The 20,120-nt window shown below is 42.5% G+C and overlaps 1 protein-coding gene across 1 annotated transcript in view; it reads right to left on the bottom strand.

Moving 5' to 3' along the window:
• Window positions 1-973: 973 nt before the first annotated feature.
• The window catches only part of SLC37A3 (solute carrier family 37, member 3), a 19,328-nt gene continuing 181 nt past the window's right edge, over window positions 974-20,120 (bottom strand). The window contains exons 2-14 of the mRNA XM_009582340.1: window positions 19,043-19,175; window positions 16,402-16,494; window positions 15,818-15,901; window positions 14,454-14,599; window positions 13,712-13,808; window positions 12,523-12,607; window positions 11,270-11,451; window positions 8,629-8,770; window positions 7,293-7,394; window positions 5,300-5,347; window positions 4,172-4,323; window positions 2,351-2,416; window positions 974-1,506 (exon numbers count right to left, since the gene is read on the bottom strand). Coding sequence (XP_009580635.1) covers window positions 1,414-1,506; window positions 2,351-2,416; window positions 4,172-4,323; window positions 5,300-5,347; window positions 7,293-7,394; window positions 8,629-8,770; window positions 11,270-11,451; window positions 12,523-12,607; window positions 13,712-13,808; window positions 14,454-14,599; window positions 15,818-15,901; window positions 16,402-16,494; window positions 19,043-19,175 — 1,423 coding nt within the window. The 3' untranslated portion in view covers window positions 974-1,413. The remainder of the gene's footprint in view (window positions 1,507-2,350; window positions 2,417-4,171; window positions 4,324-5,299; window positions 5,348-7,292; window positions 7,395-8,628; window positions 8,771-11,269; window positions 11,452-12,522; window positions 12,608-13,711; window positions 13,809-14,453; window positions 14,600-15,817; window positions 15,902-16,401; window positions 16,495-19,042; window positions 19,176-20,120) is intronic.

The raw sequence follows: 20,120 nt of genomic DNA, 5'->3' as shown, positions 1-20,120 counted from the left end.
ACTGTACATTTTAAAAAGGCAACTTTTCCCATTTAAAAAGTTTCAAATTTTCAGCTCCAAGAATTTTCTTGCCCCCTACCCCCATCCCGGCATCGCTGACTAGTTAGATTGAGTATTTGATCCAAAGTTCTGCTGGTTAACACATACGTATTACAATGAAACATCCCAAGGCATAAGCAGAAAACAATTTGTTGAGAAGTTACTCGACGATCTCATTAACATCACCAACAAACGTTAGAGGTGTCAGTCGGTCACCCTGCTTACCACAGTACTGCAAAATACTCAAATACCACCATGCTGATACAACGCAAGCTTTAAAACCCTGGAGCTTGAGGTCCCCTATGCAGCCATAGCCAGAGGAGCATGGGGGAAGACAGCAGCACTTGCTCGTTGGTGCTATTCCACGAGTACGCTTCAGTCCCTGTCTGGAAGCCCATGTCTGAGAGCATCCAGGTCCCTTAAATTCCTTTAATTCCATTCTGGTTCTCTTTGCTAGAGATGAGCAATTACCCAATGAGTATGACATCAGCTTCCTTCAGAGGGTCACCTGACAGTCCCATTTTGGTCAGTATTGATCAGCGTTCAAATAACAAAGCAGTAGTGAAAGTATTTGTGTCCCATTGCTGATCCCCAAAGCCATTCAAGGATCCTTTAGACACAAAGGATCTATTAAGGCTTATTCTCAGAGATCACAGTAAAGTATTGCACACTATTTGTCTGCTTAAATAGTTAAAAACTGAAATCTCATTTCCCAGAGATTAGTAATATTATTATTATTATTAAAAAATGCTAAAAACAAATATGGAGGTAACTTCTCCATGTCAACTACTGGAATATGTGACAGTTAATAGCTAGGGATAGCAGAGGTCTGTCTGTGCAGAGATTTAGCAACAGCATTTTTTAAACAATTGGACAGCGCAAATTCCAAATAATTATTTTTGCCCTTTCTAAAAGCTAAAGTGATCGTAAATTTAGACTACCCATGAAATGCACTGTATGATTTCACCAGCACAACAGAGCATCAAAATTCATTGTAAGACAGCCTCTCTGTCAGTTTTAAACAGTCGACCTTTGGTCAGGACATCCAGAAATAAATAAGAAAGGGTATAGCAGTGAGACCACCCAACAGAAGACCCTAGTGTGACTGCTGACATGGAAGAGTCTGGTAGGCCGGGACAATCCGCCAGGCCCGTGGATTGTCTAGCTTGGGTCAGCAGCTCCATGATGAGGGTGGTCTCAGGACGGGTATTTGGTACTTCACTATTGAGCTCGCAAAGGCAGGTCAATCAAGTCTTGCAGAGCCGTTTTGAATTAGTCCAAACCTGGAGGATGTAAGAAACAAGTCTCCCAAAGTTTTGACTAGTGTCCCAGCTGTCAGGTCCGTACAACAGTCCTTCCAGAGGCAAGCAGAAGTCACTCAGCCAGCATTCGCAGCCGCCGTTCATGCAGAAGCAATTTGATCTCCCTCACTATTAATGGTGAAATGAACAGGATTGTTGAACTCGTCTGTGAAAAGAAGCATATCCAGGACAATTAGCACAGAGCAACCATAGGTGCAGCCATCCTGCGCTCCAATGTGCATTCACGGCCTCCCCAGAAAGATACAGGCTAAGAGAAGCAATGACAAAGTGGCACAGCAGATGGAAGGACTGAGCTTGCAGGAAAGCTCATACGATTTCAGTTGTCATGATCTTCTCTTCATAAAGAAGATGAGCTCTTCACCTCCTCAACAGCCTTCCTCCCGGCCACCTCTGCTGCTTACCAAAGCGGCCTTTTCCCTTGTCAGCACAGATGCAAAGACAACTCCTGGCACTTCCCGCAAGGAAGAATGGGTGAATTGTACAGCATTCACCACTGTGGCAATGCTGAGGAGATGAGGGCCTGAATGGTCTTCTCCCCCAGTGGTATACCAGGACAAGGCATTTTCATTTTAGTTGCAAGAGCCTCATCACTCCTTCCATTAATCTTCAAGGGCTAACAAACAAGAAGCTTAACTTCAGCTCCCTGAAAATATTAGGAACTATGTATCATGGAGATGAAGGAGGAAAAAGTCCTGCCTTGGAAGTCAGTCAGGTGGTAGGAACTTTAGGAAATGTATACAGGTATTTTTAGGCAAGTATTTTTGTGCCTCTGCCACAATCTCAGTTCCTGTTGGCCAACATGACTTTAAAGGATATCCAAAATGAACCTAGTTGATTCAGACACCCTGAGGCAAAGGCACACCATAGATCACTTTGAGAATGGCATCAGAGTTTGCAGCTGCTGCAGAAATAGATTGCTCGTCTAAGTCGCAATTTTCAGGTTCTCACAAAAACTTCGACAAAGAATTTTAAAAGAGGAGATTTCTTACCATTAGAATAAAGAAATAGAAAACCCACATCCATCCCAGGTTCTCCTGGATCAAAGACACTAGATACTAAAATGAAAGGGGAAAAAAAATTATTCAAACTGGGAAGATAAGCATGACTTTCAGGCATTACTCTTTCATTTTCTAGAATTTGTGGGCTGTTAACACTCCATACAGAGCTGATCACAAAACCTTCCAGCTGATCTTTTCCTGTCAGAAGAGATGACTCAGGACAGCAGCCTTTCTGTATAAAACCCACAGTCTCAGCAAAGCGGAGATACCATCCTGAAGCTTTACAGTAACTCATGGCAGCACAGAGACAGAACTGAACTAGTTTCAAAGGGTGACAAATTGACTCCGCTGAATACAAGGTTTTTGCACAGAACACTGGGACGTAAGTGGATGTAAGTACTCTCAGAAGAACTAAAAGCTCTAGAATGATTTATAAATTACACAGGGACGGATTTTCAAGAGCTGTGCAACCACTAACTACTTAACCCTTCATCGTAGGCAAGACACTTGAGAGTACAGTCTGTTCTGAACTGCGTCCTAGTTCAATAGGACTACACAGGCTACAAAAGAAAATGTATTCCCTATCAGCAGATTTATATTCAGATGCTGTACAAGAGCCTCCCTTCTTCACTACTGGGTATATTAGCACAAAACAGGATCTGAATTTCTAACACATTCATTGTGCATTTGCTGTTATTCACACACCCCCAGAATGACATCATGGTTGTCTCTGTTGAAATAAATGCAATGTTAGAATGGGAGGCAGGTGGAATTTTTCAGAACTAAAGACCCAATTTTTATGATGACGTAAGTTTGAATGGTATGTGTGGGGGAAGACAGAAACACTGTAGACAATGCAAGAAGAACATGGAGTGTAACAGTGCACTTTAAGATGTCCACGAAGCACTTGTAATTTTCCATGTTTAATGGAGCTAAGCAGCATCTTTCCTACAAAACAGAGACTGAACAATCGTATTTATCAGGCAATCAATCGTAAGTACAAACCCAAATGCCTTTCCAGAAAAGAAACTTGTATGCCTTGCCTGCGTCCTTGGTATTTTACCAGCACTAGAGGATGCCTGAAATAGAGGATGCCTGGCTCCGATCTTGCTACTAAATCCTCCCCTTCCCAAAGAACCACTGCGTTCTTCCACATAGTTAACACTTATTTGAGAAGAAAGAATGTCCCCAGTGGGCACACTGTCAGCTTCCTTTTCTGCAACAGTCTAGTCTTCAGACCTGTGGCAGAATACTGTAAGGACTATCAAAGCAAGTGGTGCTGTATTTACAAGGTGTAAAAGACATCCATAGATAAAAAGGGGAACCACAAATAAGAGTAAATTTTAAACTACTTTATAAAACTGTAACATTCATAATAGGTATTCTAATTTTAGTCGGTTATACAGGTAAGCTTTTCTGTAAGCAAAGGTTTTGCTATTACCTTTGAACAAAAAATCCCAAACAAACTCCAAAATATTTTATTTTTGCTCTTTGTGAAGCTGATCTTTACTTGCTTTTTGGAGTTCAGGATATGAAAGTCTCTAAAATTTATTTGAACTATGAAAGTGCTGTAATATTAGCACTATGAATACTTAGTTTAGTTCTTAATTAAATTCCTTCCACTGGAAGCTTAAAATACCTATGTTCCCTTGGTTGTTTCTCAAATAAATACATATTTTTAAAAAAAACCCCTCTCTCTCTCTCTCTCTCTCTCTCCATGCAACTTTGGATTGAGGAATAAGCTAACATCTCTAACCATAACAGACCCTTTGCCTCCTTCCCCAGACCTCTGTTTTCCTTTGGTAGCCTCACCTGGCCCACTGCAGCACCAATACTGCCAGTTCCATCCACAATTCCTGTGACTGTTGCCAGAGCCTCGCTGCTGCCTTTCACCAGATCCTGGCGCCCCAGGTCAGCAGAAATTGCAGAACTGATCATGTTAGAAGGGCCTCCGATGAAAAATCCTGGAAGTGCCAAGAAAACAGCCTTGGTGCAAAACAAGCATGAGGATAGATTCTCAACAGAGCATCTTCGAAACACAGATTTTCTACCATGCAAAGCTCAGGAAAAGGATTAAGTGTAGGGATAGTGACCACAGACTAATTGTAGGTAAAAGTCTACCCTCACAGCTGAAGCATACAGTCATGGCACACCTTGTGTACCCGGAGTACACACACAGAAATTGCCAACAAGCACACTTTCATCCAACAGCAAAAACGAGGTAATTAGCTGTGGCACATTCTGCAAGAAGAGTAAGGACACCCCAAACTGAATACAGAAAGCTACTTTTGAACAGCATGCATATACAAACCCTCAACACAAAGCAGATTTAGAAACATTTCTACTTTGGAGTAGTATACCCCATGCTACTGCCTCAGTCTCCGGGGATTGGTGAAGGAGATGGAAGGGGAAAAAAAATGCAACAGCACAGAGAAGTTCTGAAGTAGGAGTGTTTGAAAAGAAAGGCTCTATTCATGCAGGCTAATCTTAATTCCATAACACAGCATAGTATGTCTGGTAGCACACAAAGCTTGTGACCTCTCACAGTACACAGGGTATTTGGGGTTCTGACAGACAAACACCCTCAAATTTGAGCTGTAGCTCATGACTTTGCCATGTAGACACTTCCTCAGATACCAGCTCACGGCTAGGTATTTTGGCATAAATCCGTCCTCATCATACTAAGCCAAGGCAGACCCCTTTAGTTCCAAGCCATTATTCTAGACAGTCTATATTTTACACCTCCCTCTGTAAGGCAGTTTTCCTACAGTTGTATTCCAAAAGGAACAGAATTTGGGCCCCAGCTTTTATTCTTTCTGCAAAACCAGCAGAGATGGCAGCACAAACAAATGTATTACCACCACCTGAGGCTGGTGTTACCGATTTTTCTGCAATGTATATGTATGTCTACTAGCATAACAGCGACATTTAATAAGATACCTGTAATTGCCATGATCACAGCATTGATAGGTTTGCTGTTTGGAGAACCTGCAAGAGAAAGACCAGATGAGTGTAAATAAAACAAATGAACTTGAGAAAGCCACTTATTTAGGATCAGAAAGAAACATGCAAACATCCAGTTTGAACTGCCTGATCAATTAGCTATATAGTGTCAACAATAACTTCTATTTGACTAGAGACTTCTACAGAAATTTAGAGACTAAAGGCATTTAGAGACTAAAGACCTAGAAGTTTCCCAACAGCACTTTACAGTAGAAAAGTCACCTTTGCCATTAAAATTTTGTGCCCTATTTCAATATCAGATTTGCCTGGCTCTGGGTTCCAGCCCTTGTTATGCCTTTTTCTATGACGTAGAGTTCGCATTTACCTTCCTTGAAAGTCCATTTGAATAGAAAGTCCCTCTGTCTCTCTGGGAAAGTTAGACTCAACTCAATCTCTCCCACCATAAAGTATTCAGCACTTGAACCACCCTTCCACTCATTCTGAATTTTCCAAAATCTTTTTTTAAAATACAGAGATTAGATCTGGAGGTAGTAATCCAGCAACTGCCTAAACAATGCTGCACAATAAAGTAAAAAATGCAAAACCCCATATCCTCACTCCTCCTTACAAAGCCATGCTTGGGTATCTACAGGTTCTGCTTGCCTTTCCAGGAACAGCACCATACTGTGCACATGCAGCTGGTTTTCCGCTACAGTCTCTCAGTGTTTTTAAGACACTGTTTTCCCTGATACCTCACTTCCAGGCATCACCTGAATTCCTAACCCACTGCTTCAACTTAGGGCCCTCACATGGTCAAGTTACCATGCGTGAGGCAAGTTGCAGCCCTCTTCACATACTCTCAGGCCATTATTACTCTTATGTGCAACACGCTATAAGCATGAAAAGGTTTCCTGGTCTGTCTCATTTTAATTATCACACTGCAGTAACTTTGTATCGCCTGTCTGAGCCTTCTGTATCTGGCTGGACAGAGCTAAGCACAAGACACTTGGACCTCTGGCTGCTCTGCTATCTAGAACAAACTTCAAACTTCGTCAGCAATAATTTCCCATTTGCTTCCAATTCACTTTTGAAAGTAATGAGTTAGCACAAGAGCCTACAAAACTCCACCAAACTCCACCAAACCCAATCCCCACTATTTAATGATTATACCTTATTGACCTTACTTTGAGACCATCTGAGTAAGCCAGCATGCTTCTGAAAGGCACACTTTACTGTTCGTGTCCACCTCTGGCAGCGATTTCTGTCCACAGATCTCAAAGTGCTCTATACAAGCCAGCCTGTATTGCCACCCCGTTTTGGAGGAAGACATAGAGAAGTGAAATGACATCCCAGTGAGTTAAAGCACTCTGGTACCACACGACATCATGTCTGAAGACACAAAACTGTTACCCTTAGAAGAGCTTCATAGATGTTTCATAGAAATGAGATCTGCCTGTCTCCTTCTACTCAGTTTTCCTGACAGACTCCTTTCAATAACCAATCACCGAGAACTATATCTATTATAAAAGAGGCAGAAACTCTTCAATTTCACCACATATAAAAGCGTAAGTGGTGAAGTCTAAGAGCTTCTGCCTCTTTGTAGTGTGTATATATACTCCAGCACAGATCTGTCCCCAGGTTCTCTTTCCTCTTACTATACGGATGCAGCTGAGATATCCTGCTCTGCCAGTTGTGGTGTTGATACAATGACAATGCCAAAAATCTCACTGACACTGAAGAAGGATCAGTACCATAACTCACCAGTACAGAGAAATCCAACCACTCAGCTAATTCTTTTCCACCTCATTAACCAGAGAACAGATTTCTTTCTGTGCAGAGCCACACTTCAGGCAGAATAGACCAAAAGGCACCATCCTGATCCAGAAGCAGTTTCAAGACCAGAAAACATAATTAGAACAGGCTGTGCTCTGCTTCTCTCCAAGAAGTACCCAATGAACCTCTTATCACTGCGCAACAAAAGCATACTCACGGCTGTATCCAAAAAGAGAGCCTACAGCAAAGAGCAGGCTAATTGCTAGCACTGGGGCTCTCTTCTGTAGCACATCAGAAATCAAGCCCTGGATAGTCCCACCTGCAAAAAAAAAAAATCATCGTCAGGCTCAGGATGCTAACACCTTGAACAAAACTCATTTCACTGAGTGCAGTGGGCCTCTTGCCTTCTCATCAATACGCATTCTCTCTAAAATCCTGAAAACTAAGTCTCCTGCCCTTACTGCCCCAGACAGAGACAACAGTAAACTTAAGTGGCTCAGATAGAGCAGGGAAAAGTACTCATACTGCTTTCCCAGGAATTTATTACTTCTTTTTTTCTGGCACGCAACTAGCCAATGCTCCTGCTTTCCTTCTCCTTCCCCTATAGGGTGATCACAGCTCTAGGATCACCACAACCTGGATGTAAGCAAGCTTAACATTGTGCCTGGGTTCTTTAACAGAAAGTGCAGGAAAAGGCAGTTCTTTTTCACAGGGAAAGCATTAGCACACAGGGGGCTCACATTCCCTGCTGTCTCACCTACTTAGGGTAGGTGCAATTAATTGCAACAAATGCCAATAGCTGATAAAAATCACCTTATGTATCATTGCTACCTGTGTAGGAACTGCTCTGCTGGCAGAAACTAGAATGTTGAGAAAGCCTAACATAGAAAAGGCCACACAGGCAAAAAAACCTGACCCTGAACAGACCAAAACAAGGATGTCTATTCTAGGAAAGCTAACTGGACAAGGTAATAAAGCAAGAAACTGAACACAGGAGAGTGGAAGTCTAAACACATATACAATATGTTCTTTATTCTGGAGGAACAGGGTCAGATTTTGTAGCCAGCAGAAACAAGTGCAATTACATTTTATTTCTGAACATAACACAGTTGTGCCTGCTCTGCTGAGATCTGCACTGAGTCTGTTCTTAAAAACACAGGACAGAAGAGACAGTACAGAACCCAGTAAGTGCAGATCTAAACTATCCCTCAAGGGTACCTGGCAGAAAGGAAGTAGCAAGCAGCAGGGACACCATTTTGTACATGGCACTTTTCAAAAAGTCCTAGTGAGTAAAGAAAAATGCCTGCTGGGGGTAATGTCCAAGAATATAATAGTGCCCTTTAAATTATATGTAAACTCTTTAGGGGGCTCACATACTCTGTGTTTTAGGAAAAAAAACAGCCAAGCAGCCACATACATAACTAGACTTTTCATATATTCGGTGAACAGCTAGATCCTACTGAACACAACTGCTCTGAGCTGCATTGACTGTCCTTCATTTTCAAACACTAGCAGGGCAACTGCAGGAAGATGTCATTCACTTGCTGACTCACCTATGATTCCTCCCACATCATACCAGATCGAGAGCTGGTCAGCTTCTGCTTCTTTCCATCCAAAGTTGTTGCTGAGGTAGAAGGGCAGCCAGAAGAAGAATGAGTAATTCACCAGTTTCAAGCAGGCGTAGGCCAAAGAGTACTGGAACAAAGAGAGGGCCAGCAAGCAGTTAGCACTTGAGAAATGCAAACAGTGTTTCTGCTTCTTCCCATAAAGCTCTGTATCCAGCTAAAGCTTTCAGGGGGAAGTGCTTCTGCATTTCACATAAGAAGGCAGCATTATGAAAGCTTAACACTGAACATCAAAGGGAACCCAGGAATACAAAAATCACTGTCAAGAAGGTTATTTTCTTTTCACTGAATGCAACGGGTTAAAACACTTTCAGTGTAATCTTGAGAGGAAATGACACCAGGTTTCAAAAAATGAAGGAAATTCAGTTCACCTTCTGAAGAGAAGGGAGCCAACCATGTGACATGAAACAAGCTTGAGATTTAGTTATGTGTGCATCATGCTGAGAAGAGTTATGTGAAGTAGTTCTTTTCTGTGCTATCTTTTGCCGCTCAGAAGGCTCATCTGCCTACAGCACCAGAAGAGAAAGCTTCGTTCATAACCCCCAGGCAGGTATTCCAGGACACAAGATGAAAGGTTTGGCCAAAGCTAAGCACATGCTTCCAAACCCAACAGCTGAGACAACCTCCTGCTTTTGGCTGCTGGGCTCAAGTTCTCTTTAGCTAGCAGGAGATCTCCTTCTTTAAAGCTTTCACGTGTGTGGCAAAGATTTGTTCTCTGGGATTGCTGGCCCACCACGCAGAGGGACGAGGCACACTATTTCAGTAACACATCCCGATAAACACTGACACGGCAATTCAAGGAACCCATATTTGAAGAGGTAAACAAGGATGATGGCAGAAAAAACAACCTGCTAGAATCACAGCTTTTGAGACTGTATGTATATGTGTATGTACATACTTGTCTTTGAATTTCAAAAAGCATATCTTTTTATATATTAAACTCCACAAAATGATCTCTTCTGAATTCATGTTATTTTAACAGATACATCCTTTTTAGCTGTATTGTTACACACGTAAGACACGGGGATGTTTGGTAGAGTTCTCCTGCCTCTGGGTGTGAAAAGTGCACTGTACAAAGCGATATTTATTACAACATGCTTAGAAACTGTCTACCAGATTGTCTCAGTGATTAAACATCGAATTTCTGGAGGCTTAGAGGAAAGCTGTCTGTATTAAAACTCTTCCACCATATCACTCAGCAAGAGAAGAGAGGAACTACAGAAAAAATATGTCAAAGTCTTTGTAGAATCTTGACAAGGCTTTGGAGGTTCTCTCAGTATTTGGTCTCTCACTGATCTGACAGAATGTCCTGGTTTGGCTGGGCACTGCTCTGACATCAGATAAAAGTCAGGCTCAGATGTGTTCATGTTGCTGGGTTAATGCACAGAACATGTCCTCAAAATCCCAAGTACAGAAACAGCAACATCAGTTGTGTACTACCTTCTTATGTTCTGACCAATGAAAAAAGTCACACATCAACTGAGGCAGCCTCCACCACTAAGAAATTCTGCCTAAAGGTTCTTTGTACATCAGCCTGTTCTTAGCACCACCAAAACCAAGCCATAGTTTATATGGCATTTAGCCATATTAGGAAAGAACTCAAGATGGGTATGCTTTCTTTTGCCATCCCTCAGCCAAGGTCTTAACAACAGAACTGCAGTTGTCCAGCACTCTAAACACTGACAATCCACCCATCCCTTCTAGATTTTGTGTTGCCTTAATCACAACCAACCGCTTTACTCATGAAGGGTATCTGACATACTGTCCATTCAGTAGTTCTGCTTCATGATCAAATCCAGACAGTTCACACTGTATTACTGAGCCAGCCACCCTTCCTCCTTTCTTGTACTAGTTCTAGTATTCAGGGGGCACACAGCCCACTGACACAGAAAGTTAACGTTTTTTAATGGCAGGTTGATTTTTCAGCTGAACCAAATCCATGAATTGGGCAAGACTGCTGATACAGAAGTACAAGTTCTCACACAAGGGACAGGATGAGGATATGTGGAAACTGCATCACCAGACCTTGTTTCCAGTTGTTTATAAAAAAAACGGCTTACTTTGCCACATGTTACATCATGCTGATTAAGGCTTTTCAGGCCAGCTTTCTGCTTTAAGACAACTAAAAAAAACCAAACCCCAATATCAATGCCACAGAGTTCTGTGTGATGCTCAGCTAGCAGTGAGAATCCCACTCCTCAGGGCAGCGTAGCTACCTTACCAAGAAAGCATCCTACAGCCACCTTTGCTCATGGCCTCCCTTCTAAATTCAGCACAAAAAGGGCAGGATCTCTGCTGCCCTTAGCTGGCTCACTACATGCACTAAATGAAACAGGAGTCTGATGGGAAGAGCAACATGCAACCGCATACCCAGACAGTATTATAATCCATGCACACAAGGATAACAGTCCCAACCCCAAGGTTTTAACAGCTTAAGAAGTCAGATATCAACAACTACAACACAGGATCAACATATTAACAATGATGTCAACAAATGCTGACAACACAAAAAGTCAGCTTTACGTTTAACAATATAAGTCAGATCTCACTCAAGAATCTGTGTCCTCACCAGTACTACACCCGGAAGGCAACAAGCCTGGAAAAAGCCAATGGCCTTTGGCTGGTTGTCAGTGTCAGTTGCTTGAATAGAGTAATTCCGGTCATCATCATCTGCATCATCATTGCCCATTAAAGGTCTGTTGGCATCTTCCTCCACACTGCCGTCTTCATCTGCTCCAAGCTCAGGGAGGCCTAAGTTTTACAAGGGACATGCAACAGGAAAAACGGACCACAGCCTGTCCACCCTCTCCCCACTCTAAAGCTATGCTCACTTCTTTCAAGCAATTCTCCCTTCTAGCAATTCCCTTGCTCTCCCATACCTCCATCCTCCTTTGGCTTAGAAACTCTTCTAGATGGTGTCCTGCAGTGTCGCCAGTTTCTACCCTTTGTCTTCTAGTGCTCTTGAAAGTATTCTGTCTGATCCTGGCGTCGGCTTTGTCTGTTCTGAGTGTCTGGCCATTAGTTGGAAGACACAACAAATTAGTGCATTTCCCCCCTTATTTAGTGGTTGGGATCCTCAGACCTAGCTCCTGGGTACCGCTTCCCTTGGGCATGGAGGCTGACTGTACCAGCAGCTACTCAGACAGCTGCTGCCTGTTAACGCCTCCGCTGGAACGGAAACCCTAGGAACTGCACTGCACTTTCTGGGCTGCCGAGTGCTCTTACAAGCACTCTTTATGGTAGCTTTAGAGCTACCAACTTTATAGCTTTTGCAGGCACCTGGGAAACCTCCTTCATAGCCCTGTCAAAGCCCAAAAGTTCTTTTGTTTTCCTGTTACATTTTGGCTTGCCTACCATCTTCTCAGAGAAAGACCATATCCAACCTGAGAGCTATTTAACCTGCTGCAGGAGACCTGCAGATGAAAAGTACTTCCCCTTCTCACTGCACAGTTAAGGCTTGCCATAGTTTTCTCCTAGCATAGCCAGTTACCAGTTTGCGTACTGTTTCTTTAAAAAGAAACTGATTTTCCAGGTGAAGAAAAACTGATAATTAGGTACATCCTAATGGACATATTAGAGCCAGGCTGTTTTATTTTGCTTTTTAAAATATCCAGACCCTATACACATGATGCACAGAGGCATTTAGTGTGATCTTGGCGAGTAAAGCATTTGCTCCATTAAATACACTAAAGTGCAACACCATTTTATAAAAGCCCTGAGGACAAGCGCTATCAGAACGAGCAGTACTTTTAGTACTACATGGAAAGCTGCAGATCTGCTTTCCATGAAGGGACTGAAATGCTACAACCCTCTTCGACTTACCCACTTCCTTCGGTGACGTCAGGAGCCCAAAGAAGACAATGACTCCTCCAGCAAACTGTACTGAGGCAGTCACCAAGAAAGCATACTGAAGGTAAATAAATAAAAGATTATTTTTTAAAACACTTTCAGTCACATAGGCTTTCCTGAATATCGAGGGTTTCTTTACATTCCAACCTTGTTAGAGAGTAAACACAGCTACAACAACCCAGACTACATCCATAAAACTTGGAAACAAGTTTTGTTTTTTGGAAACCTCTCCTAAACAGACTTGGTTCTATCTAGGCTGAAAGACCACACTCAAACAGCTGTTTTAGTGTACTGAGGTGACAGCAGTGAGGAAGGAGCTCACCCAACACAACCACAGATCCAGCTATATTGGAAGGGACTGCTCAAAGAAGGGTCAAACACCAAATTCAGACCAGGATGCCCAGGGCTTTGTTCAATCAGGTCTTTAAATCCTCCAAAGACAGATGCTCCAGGCTGTGGCCCCTTGTTCCAATGCTCAACTAACTTCATAGTGAAATAGTTTTCCAAACATCCGTTTGGAACCGTCCCTGCTTCACTTTATATCCACTGCTTTTTAGCTTTCTCACCGTGCAACCCAGGAAAGAGTCTGGCTCTGATTTCTCAGCAATCTTCTCACAGGCTTTGGAAGGCTGCTATTTGGTACCTTAAGCCTCCTCATCTCCAGAGTGACAAGCTCAGCTCTGTTAGCCTGCCCTCATAGGTCAGGTGCTGCAAGACGCGCTGGTTCACTTACGTTACCTGCATTCAACTGCCTGCCTGCCGCATTACAGCAATGTAGCGTGTGCCTGGCCTCTTCCCAGTTATAGAAGCTATGCCTCACCAGTGTTCAGCAGCAGTGACTTCAGTTAAGTGAGAACCAGTGATGGATGACTTTGAAGAGCACTTTAAGCCACCCATATCAGAAGAGGGTATACTATGACGCTAGGGCTCTTCAGTAACATCAGTCCCTTTACAAAGAAGTCTCAAGCTCATTTCTGCCAACTTGGAAGGGTCAGGAAAGGAATACGCTTTCTATTCTGCCTACTGCTTGCTACCACAGAATTCAGGAAGATGAAACTGGACACTCTGAGCCTGTTATCTCTCAGAGACAGGATAAGAAACTAGTCTCTCAAAACCCAATCAGACATGCAGTCCTAGCTAGAAGCCAGACAGCAATACCTACCTCATAGCCGTATTTGAGAACGCAGGAGGCAAGGAACGCCCCGAGGATATTTCCCACAGATGCACACGCACTCCAGAGTCCAAACACAAAACCTCTCCTGCAGAAGGGGAAGAAAATTTGAAAAAGGCAATGCAGGAAGAGGTGACATTAGGAGCAAGACAAAGATAAAACATTTGAGCAAACTTTAACTTATGAATAAAGTTACAGCATTCTCCCAGTCCACTTCAAAGAGACCCAAAGGTCACTTAAAACAAAACACAGAATAACTTGGGGGTACCAAATAGATAAGCAAGGAATGTTCTATCCTGTAACAACTGTGTTACAGCAGAGGCCAGCTGGCAACAACAGGGTTACAAACTATGGCTAGCGCTCATCTGCAATACCTCAAAGTGACAGAGTTGAACCTACAATGAGTCAGTTTCCATTCGGTCTCTTCAGTGGTAAGTAGACAGAAACAGGTTTTCCAGTGGCATGAAAATTTTAATTCAGCCACTCTGCACTATGGGGCTTTTGAAGTTTGAACCTGTGCCTTTAACACAAACAATTGTGTTCACACCAAGCTGTTCCGTGGCTCCAGAAAAAAAAAAAAAAGGAGATAATAGTAACAATTAAGGCATATTTCATCCCACATAACTTTAACTTTAATTCTGATCTAACAGTTGCCCTTTTGATTTGAGACTTTCAGCTCAATCTGCTACTCAGCAGGTCAGATAAGTGAGTCACTGAAGAAAACTCAACTTACCCAGCTTTTCCAAACCAATTGCCCATGACAGCAACCACACAGGGCCAACCAGTGGACTGCAGCAAGCCATTCACAACCCAGAGACAGCAGTAGAACCACTTGTTGTAGAAATGCAACCATTCTGTGAGCGTGCCAAAGAAGAATACCTAGAGAGGAGGGAAGGAAAAAAAAAAAACCAAAAAACAGAAGAAACCCTGAGGCCACTCCTGAAAGCCAGGCAGGAGTGGGGTCCTAAAAAAGAAATAACATTTCAGGGAGAAGGTCCCCCACAACCGCCAGGCCAGAGGCAAGCCTGGCATTGTTTGAGAAACAGCTCAGAGCTAATAGCACCCTCTGCTGAGCCACCACAGCACTGACTCCAGAGCCCAAACAACTCTAGAGACAAATGTGTTGTCACGGCACTTCCACTACAAAAGACTTTTATCTTCGTAAACAGCATAGTTATAACAGGAGAGGAGAAGAAAGGGACAAATACTTGCAGTAACAACACTAAAAATACAGTAGCCTCTTGATCTGCCAGTGTACTGACATCCGAATCCACAAGGCTCTATGCAAACACAAAACCCTCAGCAGTCATTTATCTCAGCAAAATTTATCATAAATACTACAGCCAGGTCTCAAATTACTAAGAGCCCTCACCCAAACTAGCCAAAATAAACACACTTTGTGGCACACTGTGCTTGATGCATGTTTGTGGTCATGTGTTTGCAGAACGCAGTAGGCCATAGTGGGGTTTGTAGCCACTGGGTAAATCAAGAGCACTCCACACATTTTACCACTACTTTAATAACCAGAAAACCACAATGAGATAAAACTGATTCACACTTACCTGCAGTGGCTTGAACCTGAAGAGCCCTTTTGTTTTAAGCGGACATTCTTTTTTGACACATGCCCTCCCAGCAATTACAAAATAAGTAAATGAATGCTTAGTATTGTTAGCATGTCCTTTAGAGAAGAGAGCAAAGATTGTGTTTGGAAGCAAAAGCCTTGATGACAACATATGTGGGCTGGGAGAACAGTTAGAATACAAAACAGTCCCAAAAAGTCCAAAAACACCAATCTTGTACAAAAGCTGTTCATCAAGTCTCTAGACGGTGCCTCAAACTTCGGAATTTCCTTCTGACACAGTATCCATAAATAGATATTTCAGGAAGAGATGAGTCATCTAGCGTAGCTTTATGCTTTAGAAATACAATAAGTGCATCCAGCACAAAGTTTTACATGCAGACTTTGAGACCACTGAGGTACAGGTAGAACTCATGGGCAGATTCACACAGAAACAGAGCCTCTTGTCCTCTAAAGTAGAACCCTATCCAGAAACCCTAAGAGAGATTTCTAAATCACACTGGTATGTTCCAACTTACCACCAGAGCAGAGGAACACATGCCAAAAGACAAAACCCAGCGTAAATTCAGGCGATCCCCAACTATGCCACTGACAAAGAGACCCTAAGAACAAAACACAGCATTAAATAAAGCCACAAGATTTGCATCTGTTATCTGCAAGAATTAAAATTATGTAGAAGGGTCAAGCTGATCCAAACATTGTTTTTATACCAACTTACAGTTTGATTCTAACCACTTCTTCTGCCACCAAAGAAACTCTGCTCATAGCTGTTCATTAAATGTCTTATTTTTAAAAAATTCATCTCAGAACTCTCGGAGAGAGAGAACTAGCCCTCCCACCCACTGGTGATAGGTGTATGAGAAATTCTGAAGTGACAGTATTTCTCTTGCATTTGTTAACAAGCATCTTCACATGGGTGACAGGCATGGGCAGAACTAACAGAAATTGAAGGAAAAAAATCTGCTCCTGAACTAATCTTTTTAACTGCGTTAGTGCTAGGGAAGTCCAAGAAGAAGATCCTGTTCATCCGGTCCAAATGTGGGCGTGATCATCCCAATAAGATTCAACCAAAGCTTAGCAGCTTTGGGTTAGTTTTACTCACCATAGCATAGGAAAACAAAAAAATAGTGTCCAACGTCCCCAAGAAGAGAGTTGCTTCTTCTGCATTTGGAAATAAATGGCTGCTGTTCCAGAGCTACAGAGAGAAAATTTTAACAGGTAAACAGGGAGGGGCATAGCTCATTCTCCTCTTTTTCGATGGAAACCCCAACTCTAAAGCAGAACAGCATCTGGCCCCAGCAACCTCCCATTCCTCCACCACTTTAATTATGCAATCAAGAACAATTCTGGCATTATCTACTGCAGAAAATACCCACTGCCCCTTCGTTTCACTTCTAAAGGGCAAGCTAGCAAATCAGAAGTGAGAAATGCTCGTTCCACCTGGATCAAGACAAATGACTGGCAAAACAAATCCTACTTCTAACAAGCATGTAACTGTTGGCTTCTTACACACAGAAACACTGATGAGCATCTTAATGAATAATACAATAAAGGCATATTCTGTTTTATGTGCAGTGTCTCTTCTGTACTTATCTTGCTGTCTTCACTAAATGAATAATTCCCTTAAAGTATTTGTGGCAGCAACCATAATAAGAAATGACAGACCACAAACAGAAAAGAACGAACACAAAAGGATCAAGGGGAAGAAATAGACTGGTTGGAAACTATTTACAATGAACTCCAGTCACTAATGTTGTTATTTTTTCTGCTTATTCTGAGTTTCATTTTACTTTCAATATGATCAAAAAAAGAGAAAAAGACTCAGTTGTCCCCAAACTGAGATTAGCGACATCAGCTGAAAATAGCAAGCTTTGAGGATGACTTGAAGAATAAAGTTAATCAGGACAAAGTCTTCTTCCTTCCCGTCTTCCCCCCTCCCCGCTATTAGACAACAAACAAATAAACCCAATCCAAACCTGACCTATGGATGTGCCAAACTCAAATATCATCAGCTTTAGTTTGATTCTACCTCTCCAGGAGAACATCCTGCACAGACAACACTAATTACACATCCACTTAGTTTAAAAGATGTAACACTGGTAAGGCCTATCAACACAGCTTCTGCTCAAGTCTCATGTGTCCAAGAAAACTAATAAATCCCTTGAAAAATACTTTTTGCCAGTTGAGGCCACCAGTACCTACTTACACCAGTAGCTTTCAACTTTTAACCAGAGATCCCTGGAGGTCCACAAACTATTAAGAGTCTTAGAAAGATAAGAGAATCAAATCTTTTGTCATTAGGCTTAAAGTCATTAAACAACCTCCGCAGAACTCACAAATCTTTAAAGGCTGAAAAGTATAGATCTAAGTTGTTCTTCTATTAAAATCATACTAGGGCCTACTCACAAAACAATTGCAAAACATTTTGTTATACTTGAAAAAATATTCTTAAGCATAAAAATAAAGAACAACTGTAGTTAAAAAGATATACCGAAGTTCAGAACTGATACCACATAAGTGAATTCTCTGTTCATGTCCTTAATCTGCCCTATCAATTTCCCAAAACACACTTTACTGTTAACTGATGTAACCTAAATTGATACCAAAAGGACCATTTTGACCGTTTTTCTTGATCAGACACATACCCCTCAACATCCAGCAAACACTAAATCATCTATATAAAAAAGAAGATCAAAACAGCTTCCAAAATATACTAGTTCTTTGAATGTCAGTTAAGGAACTAAATATAAAGACCTTGTAGTTCATTTTAGCATCCCTGAGATGCTCACTCCTTTTTGCTATACTATAAAATCCTGAACACGTTATAGGCCCAATTTACTGTTTTCACCTATCATAAAAAGTCAGCATTTATCATCCCTCAGTCAAACGTTCAAATAACCAATCATTTCTAATGCAGACAACACCCAAGCAACTGACTTGGAATTCCCTGCTCTAATAGATACCATGGCCTACAACCAAGCTGTTAATGAAAGATTTCTTCCACTTCTCAAAAGCATCAGGACAAGCCACTGCTAAAAACAAGCATGCCCCTAAAAGGGTTATGAGTAGGAGCCAGGAGGTAGTTCTTGCATTCCCATTTGTGAGGTGCTAACAGTATACAACTTCCTTTTCTGCAAGCAAACGCTGCCAAAACTCCCACTACTTTCACTGAAGCTAGGATTTTACAGACAAGGGATACTGGATGTTCAGCATTTTTGGAAATCAGACCTTTTAGATGCAAGATAAAATGTCATTCTTCAATTTAGGATATCAATTCAGGATAAGCAGCTAGCACTTTCAGATAGCTTTCTTCTCTCCTACTTTGGCTATCCTTTTAACAGGGTGGCAGCAGCAGCAGCATCACCACAGTCAGGGTTTTACAGAGATCTCTGTAAGGCCATTAACTGTTCCCATTTATTGCCTCCAACACTTCAGAGGCAGGGTGCCTCTTTCCCCCTCCTCCCCCGCCTCCGTGCTGCTGGCTACTACAGAGATTCTCCTGGGGTCCCCATTTCCATTGGAACACTGTAACTTCTTGAGAAGTTTCTCTCTGGGGACCACTAGGAAAGATTTCACCATCACCTGACGATCCAGAAAACTACAATTCAGACACCTGAAGTTCCCACTCACATTCTGAGAAGTGTCCCTGATGGACACTTAAAGGGGCCTCTTCAGCACCACAAGCTCAGCATTCTGGAAGTTACCCATCTTTCTCTGCACTTGCCTATCCCTTGTGTCCTTACCTCATACGGCCGGAGCTCAGGGGCTGTGCTGTTTAGGCAGGAGGGAGTCCATTGGCTGGAAATGCTGACTTTGACATTACTGAATGTCTTTCTGGAAGCATGGAGCAGGGAGTAACTGCCAGAAAACACACAAGCACAGGTTGGCCAAATCTTCTCTGGAGGTCAAGTGGGAAAGGGTGGGACTCAAAATACAGATACATGCTGCCTAAGCAGGCAGCATAGCAGAGGACGGGTAGTTTTGGAGATAGTAGCCAGCAGCAGGAACCCCCAAATTACGGGTAGGCACACTGATTTTATGGGGTGTTGTGAAATAGGGTCTTGACTGGAAAGGACCTCCTCTTTTATTTTCAAAAGAGGAGGTGACTGTGCAACAACAATTAGGTACCTCAGGAAAAAAAAACCAAACAATAAAGAGAAAAGAGAAGATGCACTCATCTGGCTAACCACCATTACAAGCGCTCTTCCAGAGACAGATTAGGTATCAGTGGCAGTATTGCTGTGAAGATCAAAGGATATCAGCAAGGCAAAGTTTGTAAGGAGAGGCAGTATGGTATTTCAGCTGTTGTCAGCTGGTGTAACAGACAAGCTTCCAACAAACAAATCTAGTAGACCTTCAGATCTGAAGCAGTGACCTCTCTGTTCTAAAGGCCTGTCGACCCTCTGCAAGCAGCACTTTCAAGAGAGAAGAGGACCCCAGAAGCAACGACAGCATGTTCCATCAGTCGGAACAGGCATTTAGAGTTCCAAGCACCAGGGTTTGCTTCCTTCCTCGTTTCAGCTAGTTCCTCCCCACACCCACCCACATTCACCCTTCTGCAACAGACTGCTGCCGGCTTGGCACAGCCAGCCTCACCTTTGGTGCAAGCCCTCTTTGTGGCTGGATTCTGCAGGGGCATAGCACACTTAGCTCCACTACTGCATGACTCCCAGACTGGTTGGTACTACTAGCTTTTAAGTTTGTTTTCAAGGCTCACAGCCAAAGGTTAAGACTATTTCCCCAGCTTCATTCTACTTCTTTGGACATGCCCTCACCTTCCCAAATTCAGTGAGATGAGATACACTCAACCTACCTGAAGAA

Source organism: Fulmarus glacialis, unplaced genomic scaffold (assembly GCF_000690835.1).
Source record: "Fulmarus glacialis isolate BGI_N327 unplaced genomic scaffold, ASM69083v1 scaffold8397, whole genome shotgun sequence".
Lineage (NCBI taxonomy): Eukaryota > Metazoa > Chordata > Aves > Procellariiformes > Procellariidae > Fulmarus > Fulmarus glacialis.
The sequence above is the reverse complement of the archived record's forward strand: the minus strand, read 5'-3'. Positions and strand labels throughout refer to the sequence as shown.